This window comes from Coenobita brevimanus, chromosome 62, assembly GCF_032717465.1.
Source record: "Coenobita brevimanus isolate Jiangsu-jjx chromosome 62, ASM3271746v2, whole genome shotgun sequence".
Classification (NCBI taxonomy): domain Eukaryota; kingdom Metazoa; phylum Arthropoda; class Malacostraca; order Decapoda; family Coenobitidae; genus Coenobita; species Coenobita brevimanus.
In genome coordinates this window covers 31,087,053-31,110,485 of record NC_137015.1, presented here as the reverse complement: position 1 = coordinate 31,110,485, position 23,433 = coordinate 31,087,053, and the positions used below count along the sequence as shown (strand labels likewise).

At 42.0% G+C, this 23,433-nt stretch overlaps 1 protein-coding gene across 1 annotated transcript in view; it reads right to left on the bottom strand.

Moving 5' to 3' along the window:
* Nucleotides 1-23,433, bottom strand: part of LOC145404056 (uncharacterized) — a 259,743-nt gene that overhangs the window by 185,542 nt on the left and 50,768 nt on the right. Inside the window, exon 3 of the mRNA XM_080275658.1 lies at nt 9,762-9,967. Coding sequence (XP_080131784.1) covers nt 9,762-9,967 — 206 coding nt within the window. The remainder of the gene's footprint in view (nt 1-9,761; nt 9,968-23,433) is intronic.

Sequence of the window (23,433 nt, the reverse complement as noted above, 5' to 3'; positions counted from 1 at the left end):
TCTTTGATTAATCTGCTGGCATACATAACGCAACAATAAACATGCTGCTGATTATAAAGAGAGTGATTATTTCCATTTGTACACATAATTAGTGAAGAATAAATGTTTCCTTAAAGAATTTGGTAATGAAAAGTTAAAGTTGGTAATGAAAATTGAGAAATTTGGTAATGTGGCTGAGCTCAGATCTGGCAACCCTGTCCCCAGCTACTGCCTAACCTTCGTCAAGGGAAGACGTTCATCGCAATGGATGCCACACATGCTTGTTTTTGTGAATAAACTGCAATACCTCACCACTAGACCACATGGGAATTTACAGTGTTGTGCAGTGTTAAGAAATTAGAATTTACAATGCAAAGGATTAAGTGTGGAATGCAAAGTGGCGGTTGAAACTGGCAGCTGAAACTGGCGCGGTGCAATTAAGAACAGAATGTGCAGTGTTAAACAATTATAACTCAAAGTGCAAAGAATTAAGTGTAGCACAACACTGGATTAGAGAACGTGCTTCAAGAGAATTTTCACAACTACAAGAGCCTTAGAGGAGGTGGCCACAGACATGCTGTAAGTAGCCAGTACACTGCTAAGTATTTTCCATAATTCTAATTCCTCATTCTCCGGTTCCTTTTCATTTACTTCATGCTTTATGTCCATTATTGGTGTGAATAGGGTCTTAAATAGGTTTAAATAAGTGCTATGCATGTCCGGTAGGGAGTTATTTAGGTGGCTTTCAAAGTTAGGCTGGGTTAGGGTCATAAGTACCAGTCCAGCAGGCAGAGGCACACTTTCCGGTTGGGACCACTTTCCGGACGTGCCTTTGGCTCTATTACATCGGATAGTGGAGGGATTACTGTAGTTACATTCTAGCAGATCTGAGAGTGTGTTTAGTGGTATTTCCTTCTTGCTAGAAGTTTGCTCTCATACAGCCAGTCCCAAAGAAGGGTGACCATTCCCAACTCTCTAACTATCGTCCAATTGCTTTAACATCCTGTATCTCAAAAGTTTTCAAGTCAATTCCTAATAAAATCATTTTAAAGCATCTTTCCTATCACAACCTTCTTTCTGATCGTCAGTATAGGTTCCGTCAGGGACGCTCCACTGGCGATCTTCTCACCTACCTTTCAGACTCCTGGTCATCCTCCTTTCGGGACTTTGGTGAAAGCTTTGCCATTGCACTTGACATCTCAAAGGCTTTCGATCGAGTCTGGCATAAATCTTTAATTTCCAAACTGCCCTCTTACGGTTTCTGTCCTTCTATCTGTGCCTTCATCTATAGCTTCTTTTCTGGTCGTTCTATAGCCAATGTTGTAGATGGCCATCGTTCTTCTCCTAGATCTATCAACAGTGGTGTTCCTTAGGGATCTGTCCTATCACCAACTCTCTTCCTTTTATTCATCAATGACCTTCTAAGCTGTACATCTAACCCTATCCACCTGTACACTGATGACTCCACCCTTCACCTTTCCATTCGGTTCCCACAACGTTCACCTTAGCAGTTACTTCAGCAAACAAGGGATGAGGCTATGGCACACCTAATGTCTGACTTGGTTCGTATCTCTAACTGGGGTAAAATTTGTTGTTTTTAATGCATTTAAGACTCAGTTCTTACACCTATCAACCTGACAGAATCTTCCACAGGTGTAGGTGGGTTTCAAGAATACTCCCCCAGTATCCCTGCTTGTCGTATGAGGCAAATAAAAGGGTTGGTGGTGGGTTAGTGCCCCACCCCGTAAAAAGAACTAACTAAACAAGCGAATAAAGCGCCTCGGACCAGGACGGACCATACATTGACAACTAAGGAATGGACAAAGGACTTTCTGAGGGTGGGAACATGGAATGTGAGAGGAGTGAATGATGAAGTGAAAGAGAGAGAGATTGTGCAGGTGCTTGAGGATGCAAGAGTGGATGTATGTGGATTGACTGAAACTAAATGGAAAGGTGAAAGGGTGAGAGAATGGGAATACGGTTTAGGAATATGTCCAGGAGTTAATGAGAATGAGAGGGCAAGAGAGGGAGTATGTCTGATGATATGCAAGAAGTGGAAGGAGAATATAAGACAGTATGGAACAGTGGGTGCAAGGATTGTATGGGTGAGGATGAAAGTAGGTATACAAGCGTGGGCGATTGTGTGTGCATATGCGCCGACAGAGGACCGAGTGGCAAAAGTGAAAGAGTGAAAGATGAGTTTTGGGCGAGTGTAGAAGCATGTATGGACAAGTTTGAGAGTGAGAGAGTGTTTTTGATTGGAGACATGAATGGCAAAGTTGGGAATATAGGAGTGGATGGAGTGGTTGGTCAGTGGGGTGTGCCAGTTGAAGTAGATGGGAATGGTAGTGCTTTGTAGGACATCTGTGCTGGTAAGGGGTTAGCAACAGCTAACACCTACTTTCGGCATAAGATGATCCACCGGTTTACATGGAGAGTTATGAGGAGGATGGATGGTGAACTTGTTGAACGAAAGGCAATGATAGACTATGTGTGCGTGGATGAGCGAATGAGAAGACAAGTGGTGGATGCAAGAGTGTGGAGAGAGTGGGGGAATGGAATCTCGGACCATCACTTAGTGATGGCCAAGGTAAGGATGCAAAGAAAATGGCTGAAGAGACGAAGGGGAAGACAGGAGGAAACAGCTCCTGTGAGAAGAGTGGAGAAATTGCAAGACAGTGAGAAAGTGGCAGAGTATAAGAGCATAGTGGAAGAAAGATTGGGAAGGTATGAGTTAAAGCAGATGGAAGGGATGGAAGACGTACGTAAGATATTCACGGAAGAGATAGGTGCGGCGTGTGAGTTGGTTTGTGGAGTGAGGAGGAGATGCAGGGGTGTGAAAGGGACTGTATGGTAAAATGATGAGGTGAAACGAGATGTGGAACAAAAGAAGAAGGCATATAGTGAATGGTTAGAGAGTAGAGGTAGGGGAGGAGATGAGAGAGAGAAGAGAGAAGTATATGTGAGCAGGAGAAGGGAGGTGAAGAGATTGCTGAAGGAGAGTAAGAAGAAAGTGGATGAAGAGTTTGGGAGGAATCTGAGTGTGAAATGGAGGGAGAGTATGAAATTGTTTTGGAAGGAGGTAAAGAAAGTACGGCAGTGTGAAAGGGGTAATAGTAGGGGAGTGAAAGATAGGAATAATAGATTGTTGGTGGAGAAGAGAGAGAAATTGAGGAGATGGAAGAAGCACTTTGAGGATTTGTTGAATGTAGAGAGTGAGAGCAGTGCGAGTATAAGTGGTTGGGGAATGGCTGGGAGAAGGAGAGATGAGAGGAGGGAGGAAGTGATCAGTAGGGTGGAAATGGTGGAAGCAATGAAGAAGATCAAGATGGAGTGTGTGGTGAAATGCTGAGGTATGGGGGTGAGATTGTAGTGGAGTGGATATGGAAGTTATGTAGATTGGCTTGGGAAGAGGGAAAGGTTCTGGAGGACTGGAAATCAGGTATAATTGTTCCTTTATACAAAGGAAAAGGGAAGAGAGAAGTATGTGGTAACAATAGAGGTATTTGCCTTCTTGCTGTGACTGGAAAAATATATTGTAGAATACTCATTGATAGGGTTAGGCATATGACAGAGGAGCTAGTTGGAGAAGAACAAGGGGGATTTAGGATGGGAAAAATCTAAGATGTTTAGTGGAGAAGTATCTAGAGAAGGGAAAGAAAGTGTATGCTGCCTTCATGGACTTGGAGAAAGCTTTATAACAGAATAGACAGACAATGTATGTGGAAGGTATTGAGAATCTATGGAGTGGAGGGGAAATTGTTGAGTGGTTTGAAGACTAAACGAAGGAGCTAGGGCTATGGTGCTAGTGGATGGTGAGCTGAGTGAGTTCTTTGATCTCAATGTGGGACTGAAACAGGGTTGTGTGATGTCTCCATGGCTGTTTAATATATACATGGATGGGGTTGTAAAGGAGTTGCAAGGTAGGGCAGTGGATAAGGGGCTGGCTCTAACGAATGAGGGTGAGATTTGAAAGATTCCAGTGTTGTTGTTTGCTGATGATACAGTATTGCTGAGTGAAGATGAATGGGAGTTGCAAGGTTTGGTGAATGAATTTGGGACAGTGTGTAGCAAGAGGAATCTGAAAGTTACTGTGAACAAGAGTAAAGTTATGGTGTTTGAAAGGAATGAAGTCACAGAATGCACGGTGAGCTTGGATGGCGAGGACATGGAGAATGTGAGTGCATTCAAGTACTTGAGTAGTGTGATGAGTAAGGATGAAGTGCGTGAAAGGGTACAGCAGGGAAAGAAGGTTGTTGGTTCACTGAAAGCAGTGATGAGAAATAGGGAGGTGAGTATGGAAGCTGAGAAGTCACTGCATGAGAGTATTGTGATCCCTACCCTGACGTATGGAAGCGAGGCATGGACCTTGCAAGAGGGGAACAAGTCAAGAGTGAGAGCAGTGGAAATGAGCTACTTGAGAGGAGCATGTGGAGTGACATGGAGGGACAGGTTGACGAATGAAGAAGTGAAGCAACGTTGTGGGATGGATGTGGATGTGGTTGAGCAGATTAGGAGAAACATACTGAGGTGGTTTGGACATGTGGAGAGAATGGAGAATGAAAGACTGACTAAGAGGGTGTATGTAGGTGAGGTGGAGGGAGGGAGAGGGAGGAGAAGACCGAGGATGAGGTGGAGGGATGGAGTTGAGAGGTATATGAGGGAGGGGGGGAGTGAGTTGGGGGGAGGGTAGTCAAATGGTGGGTGACAGAGCGACTTGGAGGCATTTTGACTGTGGCCACCCTTTGCGGGATTAGGGCATCAGGCTATAGATATAGATAGATTAATCCTGCATCATCCTTGAACATGCTTGGGGTTTCATTCACTCAGGACTTATCTTGAAAAAATCATATTACATCCCTTGTAAAATCTGCTTTGTGGTAGGTGAGGGCGCTCACCATCCACTTACTCGATGTAGTGCTGGTCTCAGGTGTCAGCCCTTTCCTCTCTTCCATTCTTCTTTCCTTCCATCCTCTTCTTTCTTTCTTTCCTTTTCTTTCTTTGTCCCTCTGCCTATGGGTGACTTTACACTCCCTCTTCTGTCTTTATATCCTTCATTCTTTCCTTTTCCTTCTGCCTGTGGGTGACTTTACACTGAGTGACAAGCCAAATGGTTTCCTGTACACCAGGAAACCATTTACTACGCTGGGTGGTAACCATATGGCCAAATTTTGGCACTTCGTGTTTTAGTGGGTATTTATTGCACTTCAGTCAGATTGAGCTAGTGAAGGTTTATATCCAAGGGATGGTTGGGGTTGATTGCTCATGTAATGCCACTCAGGGATGAGTGAGGCTGGTCACTCTCATCATAAATGCCGAGACCAACTGCCTAACCCGGGGCTCCTACGCTCCTCATGGGGCAATGTAGGATTGGATGATGGATAGATGGATGGATGGTAAAATCTGCTTCCAAGAGATTAGGTGTGCTAAGCCGACTCCATTCCTTCTTTACCTCTGCACAATTGTTGACTCTATACACGGGTTTTATCCACCCCTGTGTGAAGTACAGCTCACATGTGTGGGGAGGTTCCCTACATACAGCTCTTCTCAATAGGGTGGAGTCAAAGGCTTTTCGTCTCATTAACTCTCCTCCTCTTACTGGCTCCCTTCAACCTCTGTCTCTTTGCCGCACTGTTGCATCTTTATCTCTTTTCTATCGCTACTTCAATGGTCATTGCTCCTCTGAATTGTCTGCCTGCATTCCTCCACCTCTATGATGGGTGCATAGCACCCATCTAGCATCAAATTCTCATCCCTTTTCTGTCCAACTCTCTAATGCAAGAGTTAACCGTTACTCCCAGTCCTTCATTTATGCAACAGGTCAACTCCAGAACTGTCTCCCTCTGTTGCTTCCTACGATCTCCAGTCTTTCAAATGCAGTGTGTCCAGGCATCTCGAAATGATCAGATCTTGAATTTGGCTCTCTCTTGTATTTTGTTTTTCTCTTGGAGGGAACAGTTAATGTGGGCTCATGGCCTTTGGTTCCTTCTTCCTAGCATTGGGAGAAGAAAAAAAAAAGAAGTGCCTTTGAACTGGCAACTTTACACTACTGAAAAAGTGAGTTACGGCTAAAAAGGTCAGTTTTACAAGGAATTCCATACTGGAAAGCCAGATAAACAAAAATTCAGGGTTTTCGTTTAAATACTGACTCACGGTTTAAAAAATATGACAAGTTAGATATGAGAAAATTTGGATATTAGCCATCTAGATACCAGCGGCTGCCTGTATTACTAATGTGACAAGAAGCAGCAGACTGAGATGGTTTGAGTATATACAGAGAATGAAGGATGACAACAGGGTGCAGGGGATGAGATGTATGAACAATGAGGGTAAAGCTGCTGTGGCAGATCAAAAAAGGTTTGGGACAAGGTCATATGGCGTGACTCCAAGGGCAGGGGACTGAATAAAGGGGCTCCTAGAGATCAACCAGGGTGGAGAGTCACCATTAGGTGATCAAGGCTGATGCAAACAAGCATGCTGGAGCATTTATAAATGAAATGAAACAAAAACATTACTTCATTTTTTCTTTCCAGAATAGCTTGTCAAAGTTTAAAAATTAATTATGCACCAATATCATGCGTGTACAGCCTGTACTTCTAAGGGAATTCTGAAAATGCAGTTTTCTGTCTTAATTAAATCCAAAGAGTGATAGGGGTTTATTGCTAACAAGCTGCCTCTCAAGGAAGATCAACTGATCTTTCTCACCTCAACCCCTTCGGTACCATGACGTAAATACAACGTCATGATCCATCCGGTCGGCAGGGCCATGACGTTTCCCCGACGTCAAATTATTGTGATGAGTCTGGGAAGTACAGAGCAGCTGGCCCAAGCTTCCAGGCGTTGATACAGAATGCGGGACACAGCTATTAGTCCAGTTTTAGCTCCTCCCCTTTTCCTGCTCGTCCAATCACAGGGAACTCTTGGTCAGGGACTCTGTGACATCTATGATCTATCAGCAAGCCAGCTCAACCAATCAGTTCCCTACTGTGGTCAGTGAGGGGAGTGTTGAGCTGTTTTTTTTTTTTGCTGTTTTTCTGCCATTTTTTTCTCAACATGGCGGAGGAGCTCAGTGATAGTTCTGGTGATGAATTTATACCAGGTGATTGTGGATCTGAGAGTGATGACGGCCTCTCAAGCAGTGAAATAAGTGACAAAACGAGTGATATTGAGGAATGTGTCGTGGAGGGAGGCTGGTGCTTGGTGTCGGACATATTCAATGATAAGCGGCCGGAAGAAAAACCACGCTTCACTGCACAATTCTCAGGCACAAATCCTGTGCTAGGTCCCTCACCCCTTACAACGCCTGGAGATGCTTTCAAATACTTTTTTGACTGAGAGGTAATTTCCTCTCTCTGTGAGTTTTGTAATTTGTTCTTTTAGTATTGTAGATGATAATTATTATTATTATTATTATTATTATTATTATTAATATTATTATTATCATTATTATATTATTACTATTATTATTATTATTATTATTGATATACAGTAGAACCTCTCTCATTCGGACTATATGGGGGGAAGGGTTGTCCGAATTAGCAGATTGTCCGGACCATCAGGGTAATCTCCAGTTCATACCAAAAACTGTCTACATATGGTATGTTTGTTAATTATTAACATATGTGGCATATGTCAACCCTATGTTACTGCAAAAGATGAAAGGATACTAAAATAACCAAACTAATCATGTACGATAGTTTTGTATTGCATAATTTACAGGTAAGGCCATGACAAGAAACTAGCCTACATTTTAAATTGTGGTAAGTGACTAAGGCCTGTGTAGGCAAAAAAATAAATTAACTAATTGACTGTAATATTTGGAATAAAAATAAAACTTATGTGGACAAAAAATACATTGTCATTTTTGGAATATTGATAACGCCCATATGGGCAAGAAGCTAATGTCTGATGTACAAGTAAAGCACATTTAAGTACAAAAAATAACCTACAGTAATCATTAAACACTGCAGAATATTCTGACCCATTTTTGTGTAAGCAAACTCCTCCTTTTAACACTTTTATTCATTGCAGAAGCTACACTTGCATTAAGGGGCATGGTAAGAAGGATTAACTTTTGAAATACAGTGTAAAAATATAAATGGTTGGTGAACTAGTTGATGGAACGAATGCTAGCGTGTGTTTAAACAGGCGCCCACGTTGCGATCTAGCGTGATCCGAGACTAAACGAATGACAATCACTTTCCGCGCCGATACTGAAAATGACTTTAGAATTACTTTCAACATATTTTTGGAGCTTATTATTTTTAAATTTTGTCCGAATTAACAGAAGTCCGGATCAAAGGGGTCCAGACCAAAGAGGTTCTACTGTATATAATTTACTCCATTCAGATCTACTACAAAGCGGTTTAGAATAGTTCCTTGTTACATAAGATACATGACACTTATTTGGTATAATATTGCACCAGTACACCATGGGAAAAAGCTGGGATACACCACGTCACGTGCAGTAGGAGGTCCGGTACCGAAGGGGTTAACAACACTTTCCCGTTCCACCCTTTTCCCCAACTCACCACCCAGTCATGTTCTTGGTTAACTGTCAGAGGTCTTTACGCAGATTTTCAAGAGCTTTTTGGCTTCAGAGTATCTCATGTTGTTCCAGATGTACTGATTTTTTTCTGAGCATAACTTACATGACAGAGTCAAACATACCCTCGGTGTCCAAAGAATGGTTGTGTACTCAAAATCTTGACACCTCAGGGCATCCAATGAATGGGAAAGTGTTTAATATCAGTACCCAGGCCCCTATGCCCTTACTGGGACAATTAAGGATTCTGATAATGAATGAATGAATGAATGAAAGGATAGATAACCTGTCAAAATATCCTCATTATTTACAATTAAGCAAATCTGGAATATATTCTAATTTGATTACCTCAAACAAACATCATGAACTTGGATACTTGTTTGAGACTTGCTACAGTACTGAAGCAAACCTTGGACTGGCTGGCTGTGTGCAGTGTTCCAACACATAGGTGAGAACTAAAGAAGAGTCAGTTATCATCACTGCCAGCCTAACTCAAACTTCCATATTCCCATGAGATGCAGATATCCAATACATGGCACGCTGATCTCATTAAGTATAATCTTTTTTATCTGCCATTAAGAATATATCCTTATTTAACTGATACAGATTTTACCTTTTCTAGCACTGATGGGTATTTCTCAACTGGACAAAAGTGTCTGGAGCTGTGTAGAATAAAGGTACTGAAATTACTCATAAGATTAATACGGTTTTAAAAAGTTACACATAAGTTCAAGAAAAGAAGGACTCTTACCAAAAACAACACTCAACATCCTAACCAAGTCTCTTAAAATCACAATGGTGTACAGGAACTATAGTTCCTTGATCTTATCAGGTACACATAGCAGAGAAAAAGGAAGCCCATGTACAATCACTCCTCCACAAATGCCACAAGAGATATGAGACTACTGGCAACATATAAGCATGGAAGTGAGCTCATTGAACCTATACACCAATATAAAGAGGAGCGTTTTTCGTGTACCAACTCTTGTCCCTTAGGCTGTCTTTAATAGCACACTAGAAAAAGAGAAGTGTTATTCTTATCCCATACTGTCAATGACAATATGTCACCATCATCCTCACCATGAATTCCACCTAATAATGAAGTGAGGGGAAAAAAATAGAACTATGAACAGGGTACTCAATGAAGGGAGCCATAAATCCATTCACTGATCATTCAAACCATTGACAGTCTTGGCTCTATCTCAGTGGCAAACACTACTGATACAAAACAAATTACCTTTGTTAACAATGTCAGTAAAATTATTTTCCAAACTACTATCTTCATTGTCCTCCTCCAACTCATCTCTTGGCTCCTGTTTGATGCCTGCGGCGTTGAAGGACGTCAGCTTGCGTATGATTACAGAGAACTGGAGGCAGTACGGGCCACCGCCCTCATCCCAACCATCATAATTATCATCAGTCAAATCCTCCAGGCCATGTATGCTGTAAATAACAGGTTAAGAAAAAATGAAAATGGATGTAGACAAAAGTAAAGAGATGGTTGTTCAGAGAGGTGATTCACAGTATGACATACTAGTGAATGGAGAGAGACTTGAATTATTATATACATTATGGTACCTTATTGCAGTAAAAGCAGAATATGGGAAATGCATACAGGAAGTGAAGAGTAGAGTGGCTCAAGGCAGAAAGGTGACCAGTGCTTTGAAGGCCTTGGTTAGAAACATCCATTCATTAATACAGTGACCCCTGTACTATCTGGACACCCACTATCCGGACTCCCCACTTACCAGACATTGTGGACCTGGACCTTCGGAACATTAAAAAAAAAAATAAAAAAAAAAAATCCAATTTTTCCCCCCATCCATAATTTAAAATTGGCATGCGACGAAAACAGCTGTCGTTTATGCACGGCCCCTCCACCCCTTCCTTCCTGCCCCCTCCCCAGTTACCGCCTAACCACAGTCGAGAGTAGATGTTCATCGCAATGGATGCTGTACGTGCTCGTTTTTGTGAATAAACAGTGAATAAACTGCAATACCTCGCCACTAGACCACATGGAAATTTACAGTGTTGTGCAGTGTTAAGAAATTAGAATTTAGAGTGAAAAGGATTAAGTGTGGAGTGCAAAATGGCGGTTGAAACTGGCGTGGCGCAATTAAGGGCAGAATGTGCAGTGTTAAACAGATATAACTCACAGTACAAAGAATTAAGTGCTGCACAACACTGGATTACTGTACGTGCTTCAAGTGCATTTTCACTACTGCCAGAGCCTTAGAGGAGGTGGCCACAGACGTGCTGCAAGTAATAATAATAATAATAATAATAATCTGGCCTTTTGTTTCTCAAAAGCGCCAGTTCTTCCTTTTGGGAATTCACTAGCGCTCGTTATTTTTACAATTACAAGAATTGTGACATTTCTTGTATATAATACAAGCTACATCATATATACATGAAAGTGGCAAAAATTAGACCCTATAATCATCTGTCATAATACCTCTCTCCAGATCGTAGCATTTTGAAAAAGAAAGGCTTTCAGCTGTCTCTTAAAGGATTCAACAGTAGAGAGTTGTCTTATGGACAATGGCAATCTGTTATATAATCTAGGGGCTCTATATGCAAAAGAACGATCAGAGAAAGATGACTGGTGAATGGCTCCTGGCTCATCAAGACGCAAGGAATCATCTTCACTGCGTAACATCACACCCGGGCGTGTCGATGGGAGTTTTAACAATTCAGCAAAGATACTTCGGTTCACCAAACTTAAGAACCTTGAATGTAATAAGACACAGTTTAAATTCAATTCTAGCCTTTACTGGTAACCAATGCAACTCAATCAGAAACGGGGTAGTTGAGGTTCTCGGGGGGAGACCAAAGATAAGCCGTGCCGCCCTGTTCAACACAGACTGAACTTTTGTTAGTATATTATGTGGAAGACCAACCCAAAGTGAATTACAATGATCAACACGAGACAAGACCACTGCATGGACCAATGTTAGGAGGCACTGTCTATTCAGGAATCTTCTCACAGAATACAGATTTCTGATATGCAAGTTACACCCTCTTACAACCTGATTAATGTGTTCTTTGTAATTTAACTTACAATTAAAATAAACACCCAAATTTCGAACAGAACTGACTGGATGCAGCTGTGACACGCCAATGTTCAAAGCCAGGGCATTGTCAGTGTCATCACCCCTTCTGTTTCCTCTGATGATGATGATCTCAGTTTTACCATCATTCAGCTTAAGTTTCCTCTTAGCCATCCAAATCTTAATATCAGACATTAGAGATTCAAACTTTATCTTAGTATCGTTGATATCTGACATCTTAACATAGAGCTGGGTGTCATCAGCATAAAAATGATAGGACACATCATGAGCATCAAGTAAAGACGATAAACTACTTGTGTAGATAGTAAATAGAATTGGACCCAAAACTGATCCTTGAGGGACTCCAAATAGAAGAGGAGCAGAATCAGAGCTAGCGTAATCAACAACCACTCTCTGAGATCTGTCCGACAGATACGACTTAAGGAGCAAAAGGGCACTATCACGAACGCCATAAAAATACAGATCATCCAACAATAGTTTATGATCTACTGTATCAAAAGCTGCAGACAGATCCAAAAGAACTGGGAGAGAGGACATCCCACTACAAGTGTTTGCCACCAAGTCGCTCTGAATCCTTATTAGTGCAGTTTCAGTCGAATGGTATTTTCTGTATGCTGATTGAACAACAGGAACAACTCTGTTGTGTTCCAGTAGTGGTAAGAGTTGGTCAAGTATGGCCCGCTCAATAATCTTGGATAAAAAGGACAGGTTAGAGACAGGACGATAATTTGTCATGCTCTCGACATCAAGGCCAGGTTTCTTAATTAGGGGCCTAAGCAAAGCACGTTTCTCAGTGTACCCTGTACACTGCTAAATATTTTCCATACTCACTTCTAATTCCTCATTCTCTGGTTCCATTTCATTTATTTCATGCTTTATGTCCATTATCGGCGTGAATAGGGTCTTAAATAGGTGCTATACATCTCTGGTAGGGAGTTATTTAGGTGGCTTTCAAAGTTCGGCTGGGTTAGGGTCCATAAGTACCAGTCCAGGAGGCAGGGGCCCACTATCTGGACGGACCCACTTTCTGGACATGCCTTTGGCTCTATTACATCGGATAGTGGAGGGATTACTGTAATGAAATCCTGTGCTGCCCTTGCAGTGAGAAGTGTAAGGGCCCAAGAACAGAAAAAAGAATACTGAGACTGAAAGATTTTATGGGTTTTAGTAACCACATTATTGATAAGGGCACAACTCTTTAGTAATGGCATAAAAATGAAAACTCATGAGTACGTGCATTGGAAAGAGAATTGTTAAAGAATGTGGTTTTCAGACTTAAGCCTTGAAAATTTTTGCACTAACTTCTAAAATTTTATGCTCATTCTTTTCATTCTCATTTCAGCCTAACAGCACCATCACAGCTTTCTTCCACACCACTAATACTGTACAACTTTACTCATTCAAGCTCTAGCAAACTTAAAGAAAGAATTCATCATCATCAACATACTGACCTTTTTTCCAGTCTAAGGACTGGGTGAAGTAGGCTCCAGAAACAAAGGAAGGGAAAGTATAAAATGGATAATTATCAACAGCAAGCTCAGTGAAATACAGCAACCTCTTAGTTTGTGCAGGTTCCTTATGTGTTATCCACCATCTGAGTGGATAGATATGGCCTACCCATATTCAGTAGGTGCAGCAAAAATATCAATATGCAAGGGGAAATTCCAGAAATCAGCTTCAAAAACACACTGCCAGATGCCAACATTCAAAGAACTGAGCAGTTACATACGAAGCCCCCACTGCTAGAGGGACATCTTTCAAAAAGCACAGTTTATGGAAAATTGAAGTTAAAGTTAACAATAAAGTTCATTACGAATTTCATCCATCCATCCATCATCCGATCCTATGCTGCCCCATAAGGAGTGTAGGACTCTGGGTCTAGGCAAGTTGGTCCTAACATTTAAGATGAAAGTGACAAGTCTCACTTATCCCTGAGTGGCATTACGTGAGCAATAAACCCAAACCATCCCTTGGATATAAACCTACGCAGGCTCAATCTGTTTGGAGCACCTTAATTACCCACTAAACCACCAGGCGCCATAATATGGTTATGTGGTTACCACCCCGTGTAGTAAATGGTTTCTTGGTGGACAGAGAAAATTTCATACATAATCATACATTATGTTACATCAATTTCATCATGTGAGTGAGGTGGAGGGGGGAAGAGGGAGGGGGAGACTGAGGATGAGATGGAGGGATGGGGTGGAGAGGTATATGAGAGAGGGGGATGTGAGTTGGAAGCAGGGTAGTGAAATGGCGGGGGACAGGGCGACTTGGAGGCGATTTGTTTGTGGCCACCCCAAACGGGATTGAGGCGTCTGGCAACAGATAGATAGAATTTCATCATCTAATCAAGATCTACTCACTGAAAAAAAAAAAAAAAATAAAAAAATAAATAAATAAATAAATAAATAATAATAATAATAATAACAATAAAAAAATTCACCCTACCTTCCTAACCTTATGAAATTATTACTAACTGGAACAATAATGTGATCCACAACATTACTACCCACAGTACAACAACCTGTAAAAATTTGAACTCGTATGGTGCCTGGCAATAGACATTTTTTTGTTAAGATGGTAAAGATGACTTACAGTACCATAATAATATCAACAGGGACTTAATTACATTTATGAAATATGAATACTCACCTATCTTTAGGAGCCAGTAGTGCTTGAGTGGATTGATGAGTTGGGGTAAGTCAAGGAAGTAAGAAATAGGTGTCCAGGTCAGACTTCCCCACTCTCTCTTTTCTTCTGTGCGGCATTTCTCTCACATGCTTCAGGCTTGCTGAGTCTTTTTCATGTACGCACTGGTCATTCATTTTCCACAGGTGAATCACTACAACTCAGGATGTTGCATAAATCCAGGTAAGTAGTTGCAATTAAAGGGCCAGCATGAAGAAGTGTAAGCTCTCAGCAGGTATTTAATGGCTACTGGCGCTCCATGGCACACAAGAATGCGCATGATTGGTATCAAAGAAACGAGCGCACATTGGCCGAAGCCAGCACCATGTGCCACCCAGAGTTCTTTAAACCCAGACATGATCACAAGTTTGGTGCACACCAAAACATGCAACTTCAGTTCCTATTCTGCTTTATTGGAAGGTTGCTTTTACCTTCACCAGACTTACCACATGCTAGAGTAAGGCTTCTTGGGTAACTTCCCACAAAAATCTGAAAATTGCCAGATTGTGGGTTATGCCTCTCTAGCAGCAGGTGCCTCATATGTCAACATGCATGATGATGTTTACACAGATTTTGGTACTCTTGGTTGTAAACCAGATGACTCTTTCTCTCATGTTTATCATTCCTAGATAGCCAATATTTTTAACAATGTATTTTTGTCTGAAAATACAAATTCTCATAATCAAACATTTCTAACCATCAATTTCTGTCCCCATGAATACAACACTTCTCATAACATTCTCATTCTTTTAGTCAATTTTAATTTTAAACAGTTTTGTCAACACTTCAATTTATTCTTAATTACTATCTATCTATCTATCTATATACCTAGGCTGCTTCCCCCAAGGAAAGGGAGGTAGCCGAGACAGGACGACTCACTCTCCATTTACTCATCCATTCAAACACATTCATTCGCATCTTAGCCCCAAAGGGGAGAACGGACAGATCCTCACCGCATCACACCGCACAAGGGTCAACTGCGCAATGCAAGCAGTGACATCCACAGCAGGGCCCGACAGCAGAACTGGTTTACCCCTGCCACATCATAACAGACCCATCCCCTTACCCGCACCTGACCTGACTAGCTGATCAGACCAAATGCGGGAGAATATCCCCTCAGGGCTGCGTCATCACTTATTCATTCACAATTTCTCTCCATTTATTTCTGTCACGCACAGCCACTCTTCCTTGCTCAACAGACATCCCTCTCGCATCCAGCGCTCTCTTCACACTGTCCATCCATCCTATTCGTGGTCTTCCTCTCAGTCTTACACCTCTCACATCAGATCTAGTTATCTTTTTCACCAATGTCGCTCATTATCCATTCTCTCCATATGCCCAAACCATTGCAACACCCTCTGCTCAACTCTACCAGCCATCTCCCGAATAACTCCAGTTCTCCTTCGCACTTCATCATTTCGCACTCGATCCATACGCGTCACTCCACACATACTCCTCAGACATCTCATCTCCATTACATTCAAACTTTTCCTCTCTGCTACACCCATATTCCATGTTTCAGCCCCATATAACGCAGTCGGTACCACAACACCCTCATACAGCCTTCTCTTTACATCCATTCTAAGCGAACGACATTTAAACACTTTTTTCATTCCTCCCAGCACCTTTCCTACTTCATTAATTCTAAACTTCACTTCTGCATCTATTCTTCCATCCACAGCAACATGTGACCCTAGATATTTAAAACAATCTACCTCCTCAAGCAACTCACCATTCAAAACTATATTCATCCCCCTACCATCTATCAACCTAGTACACTTCATCACTTTACTCTTATTCTCATTTACTTTCAATTTCCTCCTTTCACACACCCTTCCAAACTCCTCTACCAACTGTCTCAATTTCTCCTCTGAATCAGTCACCAATGCAGTATCATCTGCAAACAGCAGTTGCTTCAGATTCCACTCTCCTCCATCAACATTTACCAGACTCAGACCACCTAAAACTCTTGCATTCACCTCCCTTACAACACCATCCATGTAAATATTAAACAACCAAGGCGACATCACACATCCCTGTCGCAGCCCCACTCTCACGGGAAACCAATCACTCACAGCATTTCCCACTCTTACACACGCTCTACTATTTACATAAAAACTTTTCACCCCTTTTAGTAACCTACCATCAAGTCCATACAATCTTAAAACAGTCCACAAAGCCTCCCTATCAATTCTATCATACGCTTTCTCTAAATCCATAAATGCCCAAAACACATCCTTGCCTTTCGCTAAATACTTTTCACACACTTGTCTCACAGCAAACACCTGATCAACGCATCCCCTCCCTCTCCTAAAGCCACACTGCTCATCACTAATCACTCCCTCTGTACCCTCTCTAACTCTCATAATTAACACTCTACCATACACTTTACCTACAACACTCAACAGACTTATACCCCTAAAGCTAGTACATTCATACTTATCACCCTTGCCTTTATACATCAATGGTATCTACTCAGGCATAGACTCCAACATGCTTGCATGTGTCAGCTTTCATCACCCAATGGCAGCTCTCCATGCTGCTTGATCACTGGCAGCCTTCTATGACATCATCCCATGTCTTTTTTGGTCTGCCTCTCACAACCCTACCCTCAATGTTCACACTTTGCACTTTCTGCACCCAACTGTCATTCTCCATCCTCTTCACGTGCCCAAACCATCTCAATCTACCCCTCCTCATCATAACACAAATACATTCAAGTCCCATCCTTCCTCTCAATTCTTCAGTCATAAACATTGCCTTCCTCCCAGGCCTTGCATTCATGGACACACCACACATTCATCTAATTATTGCCCTTTCTGTATGTCTGAACTGATGAATATCTTTTTCCTTTACTGCCCAGGTCTCACTACCATAAAGCATTCCACTCCTAACACCCGCCGCATACAGAGATCCCTTAGCTAGGAGGGAGAGCCTTCTCTATGTCAGGAGAGACAAAGCTCCCTGAACTTCCTCCAACCACTCCTCACCCTAGCCACATATCTACCTCCAGCCCCACCTCCAGAATATAGCATGTCTCCCACATAAAAAACTTTTTCATACACTCAAGAGATTCACCAGCAAGATCAATCCCTACATTCACTCATTCATTCTTCTAATCACCCTGACAATCTCGACATGCTCTCCCAGACACAAAGCACACAAAAAATCTGCATTACTTACAGTCAACCTATAATTCCACTACATCTCCTATACATCCACTTATCACAAATACTGCACAAGATGGAGTTACTTCCCACACCCTTGTGGCAAACCACACATGGCAACTCTCTCTCTGCTTTGACAGTGCCGCTACCAGATCTAGATATCAGCACTTTCGTTTTATCTGCACTGACTCTCAAACGCTTGTGCCCCATTCTGTCTCTCCATTTTCTAAACCTTTCCTCTGCCTCCCTTTCATTTTCTGCAATCAACATCAAGTTACTAGGATGCTGCATCTCCCCTGGGAGTCAAATTCTAAACTCATATGAAAGAGCTCCAAGAATGATGATGAACAATGGAGGGGTTCAAGACTAACCACTGATGCACGCCAACATTCATGGAAAACTCATCACTCAAATCTCCATTCACTCTCGCCTGGGTGCAAGCACCCACATACATAGCCATAACCACTCTAACCAGTCACTCCTCAATCCAATTCTCATTGCCCACTTCATTACCTTCCTAAGGACTCTGTCAAAGATCTGCAGATCAACAAAAACAAAGTACAGCTCCCTTTTCTTTATTAAATATTTTTCCTATAGCTGAATACGGCATCAGTGGCCCCTTTCCCTGGCATAAATCCAAACTGCCTCTCATCAATATTTACTTACCAGTATACCCCAGTCATACCTTCTAGGACTCTCTCCATTACCTTCCTTATCTGGTACAAAAGTTTTATGCCTCTATAATTTTAATTATTTAGGGTCACACATTGCTGTGGATGGAAGAATAGATGCAGAAGTGAAGTTTAGAATGAATGAAGTAGGTAAGATGCTGGGAGGAATGAAAAAAGTGTTTAGATGTCGTTCGCTTAGAATGGATGTAAAGAGAAGGCTGTATGAGAGTGTTGTGGTACCGACTGCATTATATGGGGCTGAAACATGGAATATGGGTGTAGCAGAGAGGAAAAGTTTGAATGTAATGGAGATGAGGTGTCTGAGGAGTATGTGTGGAGCGACGTGTATAGATCGAGTGCGAAATGATGAGGTGCGAAGGAGAACTGGAGTTGTTCGGGAGATGGCTGGTAGAGTTGAGCAGAGGGTGTTGCGATGGTTTGGGCATATGGAGAGAATGGATAATGAGTGATTGGTGAAAAAGATAACTAGATCTGATGTGAGAGGTGTAAGGCTGAGAGGGAGACCACGAATAGGATGGATGGACAATGTGAAGAGAGCGCTGGATGTGAGAGGGATGTCTGTTGAGCAAGGAAGAGTGGCTGTACGTGAGAGAAATAAATGGAGAGAAATTGTGAACGAATAAATGATGACGCAGCCCTGAGGGGATATTCTCCCGCATTTGGTCTGATCAGGTGCAGGTAAGGGGATGGGTCTATTATGACGTGGCAGGGGTAAACCAGCTCTGCTGTCGGGCCCTGTTGCTGATGTCACTGACTGCACTGCGTAGTTGACCCTTGTGCGGTGTGGTGTGGTGAGGATCTGTCCCTTCTCCCCTTTGGGGCTAAGATGCGAATGAATGTGTTTGAATGGATGAGTAAATGGGGAGTGTGTCGTCCTGTCTCGGCTACCTCCCTTTCCTTGGGGGACGCAGCCTAGGTATATAAATAGATAGATAATTTCCTCTTAACAGGGCATCACCCTTTCCCTTGCACACATTTACAATCATACTCTTAAGCCGGACATCTGGGACAACACATTCACATATAATCGTTTTTATCAAATCAGTATTGAAACCCACTCCTGTATCTCCTGGGGACTTCAGCATTTCAGCAGTCAACCCAGACACACCTGCTGCCCTGCCCAACTGCATCCTGCCTATTGCCCTGTTTACAATAGAAGCATCAATCAAAAGCCAAGGGACAAACACTGAATCCACTGACTTCAAATGTTCCTTATTCCAGTCAAACTCCTCATTCAGCAGCCAGTTATAATGTCTCCAGGGGTCTATAATGTCTTCACTGTTCACTGCTATCTTTCCTTTATCATTCTTCACACAATGTTCACCTATTATATCCCTGTTTTCCCTCTTCATCTAATCTGTCACCTTAAATATCATATTCTTCCTTTCAGTGCTAAACAGGTTATCCAGTAAAAGTCTCTGAGACACAGGTTTTGCCCTGTATTCCTCCTTTCTAGCCCTATTCTTGGCAGCCAACTACTCCTCTCTGTTACCACCCCCTTTTCCAATCCCGGAAAAGCTTCTTTCCTCCTTAACTGCGGCTTCCACACTCTCATCCAACCACCATGTTACCGTATGTCTTGGTGGGCCCAATGTCCATCCACAGGCTGAATTGGTAACTCTCTGGAGATTGTTCTTGAGAGCTCTGTACTGTTCATTAACACTTCTGTCAGCAACTTCTTGTTCAGTTACAACTCTATTCTATAGAAAGCATCCCTTGCTACTTGGCTTTTCAAACTTCCATATTTTCCTCCTAGGTGCATAGGTCCTCATCTTCATTACCCGCTCCTTAAGCACTATGCCACATAATAGTACTCTGTATTGCTGCACAAACTCTTCGCTCCCTATATATATATATATATATATATATATACAGTAATCACTCTAATATCCGGACGCCCAATATCCGAACATCCCCACTATCCGGACATAAGAATGTTTCATACTGTACTTTTTTCCATACTATACTTACCTCATTTCACTCTTTAATGTCCTTTATTGGTGTGAATAGGGTGTTAGGAGCTATGCATGTGCAGTAGGAAGGTGTTTTTCTGAGTTAGGCTAGGTTAGGGTCCATAAGTACCAGTCCAGGAGCCAGTCACCAGAATGTTTATTATTGTATGAACCTACTTCTAAACCCTCATTTTATGTTTCTTTTGCATTTATTTCAGTCATTTATGTGCCTTATTGGTGTGATTTGGGTCTTAAATAGGTGCTATGCATGTCCAGAGGGAGTTGTATAGGTGTTTCTCTGAGTTAGGGTCCATAAGTACAAGTCCATAAGCTGGGGACCAATATCCGGACAGAACCAATATCCGGACCTACCTATGGCTCTATTACGTCGGATATTGGAGTGATTACTGTATATATATATATATATATATATATATATATATATATATATATATATATATAAAAAATATATATGTATATATATAAATATATATATATATATATATATATATATATATATATATATATATATATATATGGTATATACTGTATATACGGTATATATACACACACACACACGAGGTGCTACCCAAAAGTTCCAGAAATTTGAACAGAGGGAGCCAACCGTTTGCAATTTTGCCTTTTGCTACTAGGAGGAGTCAGCAGCACCCCTTGTGTGTCAGTGTGGCCCTGGCCGTGTCTGTGAGCAGAATTGTTGTTGAGCTATGCTTACTATTGTAACGTGGTGTGTAGTAGGTTTGGTGGTTTTGCAATGGCGGACCTCACAGAACAAAGAACCTGCATCAAGTTCTGCTTCAAGATCAACAAGACGCCTGCAGAAACTCACTGGATGTTTCAGCAAGCCTTTGGTAACAATGCCGTGTACCAAAGCATAACATTTTTCTGGTACAAGCGGTTCAAGGAAGGACTAACATCCATCGAAGACGATGACCCAAATGGACAACTGTCAACAGCAACAACACCAGAAAATGTCAGAAATGTTCGTCAGCCTATCCTTGCAGATCACAGACGCACTATCCATGATGTCTGTGATGTTGCTGGACTGTCGTATGGGACTGTGCAACGCATTTTGTCGGATGTGTTGGGCATGAGACGCTGCAAACTTTGTGTCAAGACTGCTAAGTGATGAGCAGAAGGCACATTGCATTGCAGTTTGCAGGGAGCTCAAGAATCAGGTCGGAGATGATGCCACTTTCATCTCCAAGGTCATAACTGGTAATGAATCATGGGTTTATGGCTATGACCCAGAGACAAAGCAGCAGTCATTGCAATGGAAGTCTCCCAATTCACCAAGGCCAAAAAAAGTGTGTCAAGGTCGCAGCAATGTAAAGTCGATGTTGATAATTTTCTTCGATATCCAAGGGACTGTTCACAAAGAACTCATCCCACCCAGTCAATCTGTCAGTGGAAAGTTTTACAGTGAAGTTTTGCAGCATCTGAGGGAGAACATCTGCTACAAACGTCCAGAACAAAGGAAGAACAAGGACTGGGTCCTGCATCACGACAACGCCTCTGCCCACACATCAATTGTTGTCTGGCAGTTCTTGGCTTCCACTAACAAGGTAGTCATTCCCCACCCACCCTATTTGCCTGACCTTGCCCCCTGCAACTTTTTCCTATTTCCCAAGTGGAAATTACAACTGAAAGGGTGTCGATTTGACTCAACTGAGGAGATCCAGACAGAATCGCAGGAGGTACTCAAGACCATCACGCCTGAAGCCTTCCAGGGATGCATGGAAACGTGGAAAAAACACTGGGACCACTGTATACATGCCCAAGGGGACTACTTCGAAAGTGACAGTGAGAACTAGGAGGTAAGGTAACTTATTTTCCTACAATATTCAAATTACTGGAACTTTTGAGTAGCATCTTGTACATATATATATATATACTGTATATATATATATATATATATATATATATAAACACTGGTGTCTCTTTTATCTGGAATTCTTTTAACCGAATTATGCCATTAACCGTAAGTTTTACTACAACGATTTCATTTCGATTAACCACAAAAATCTGAAATCTATCCGACAATTCAAACACGGGTTTTGCGCCATTAGCGTTAGTTTACAGTTGCTCCACTAGTCACTAGTGCATGTGTTTCAGACTTTATTTGTTCGAATTGCTTATACTGTAGTGAATGATGTAATTGTTTTGGTGAAGGTTTATTTAAGTTTATTTGAGTGAAGATCTAATTAAGCTGACAGTTTCTATTACAGTTACAGAAGTGCAATTACATACGTAGTTACTACAGTGTATTAAGTGTTTTGGTGATGGCTTAGTGGCTTTTGGGGTGCTTGTGGCGAGTTACACGTCACCAGAAATGGGTGATGGGTGAGTACAATACTGTTCCCTTGTATCCTACATATTATTACAGTATCTTTTATCTTTTAGCAGTGGAAATGAGTTATTTAAGAGGAGCCTGTGGAGTCACATGGAGAGACAGGCTGACGAATGAGGATATAAAGGAGCGTTGTGGTGTTGATGTGGATGTGATAGGAAGCTTTCTGAGGAACACACTGAGGTGGTTTGGCCATGTGGAGAGGATGGAGGGTGAAAGACTGACGAAGAGAGTGTATGTGAGTGAGGTGGAGGGGGAAAGAGGGAGGGGGAGGCCGAGGATGAGATGGAGGGATGGGGTGGAGAGGTATATGAGAGAGGGGGGTGTGAGTTGGGAGCAGGGGAGTGAAATGGTGGGGGACAGGGCGACTTGGAGGCGATTTGTTTGTGGCCACCCCAAACGGGATTGAGGCGTCTGGCAATAGATAGATAGATAGATAGATAGATCTTTTATCCGAAAAAAATGATTAAACGAAACATTGAAAGTCCCATGATTTTCAGATAAAAGACTCTCCACTGTATATATATTATACATACATATATGTATATATGTGTGTATATATATATATATATATATATATATATATACAGAGTATATACATAAATCATCGTCATCATCGTCAGCCGTTCAGATCCACTGCAGGACTGGCCTAACCCTACCGAAGCAGGGATGATACAGCCAATGTATTTCTCTCCAGTGGCTTAGGCTGTCTGGTTGAGACAGTACGTAGGGTGAGAAGTGTTTGTGAATGTAACTGTAATGTTGGAGTGGCTTTGGATGTGTGCGTAGTCTGTGAACCAAGTGTAATCGGCCCGCCTTAAGCCAACTGGGTGCAAGCATACAAGTATGTGACACTGGTTCAACCACAGCACCCCTTATGTCTGTCAAAGTGGTCAGTGGCTCAGTGAACGCTTCCCAAAGTTTTTACAACTCTGGCGGGAGGCGAACCCACGTCTACCAGCGTGCCA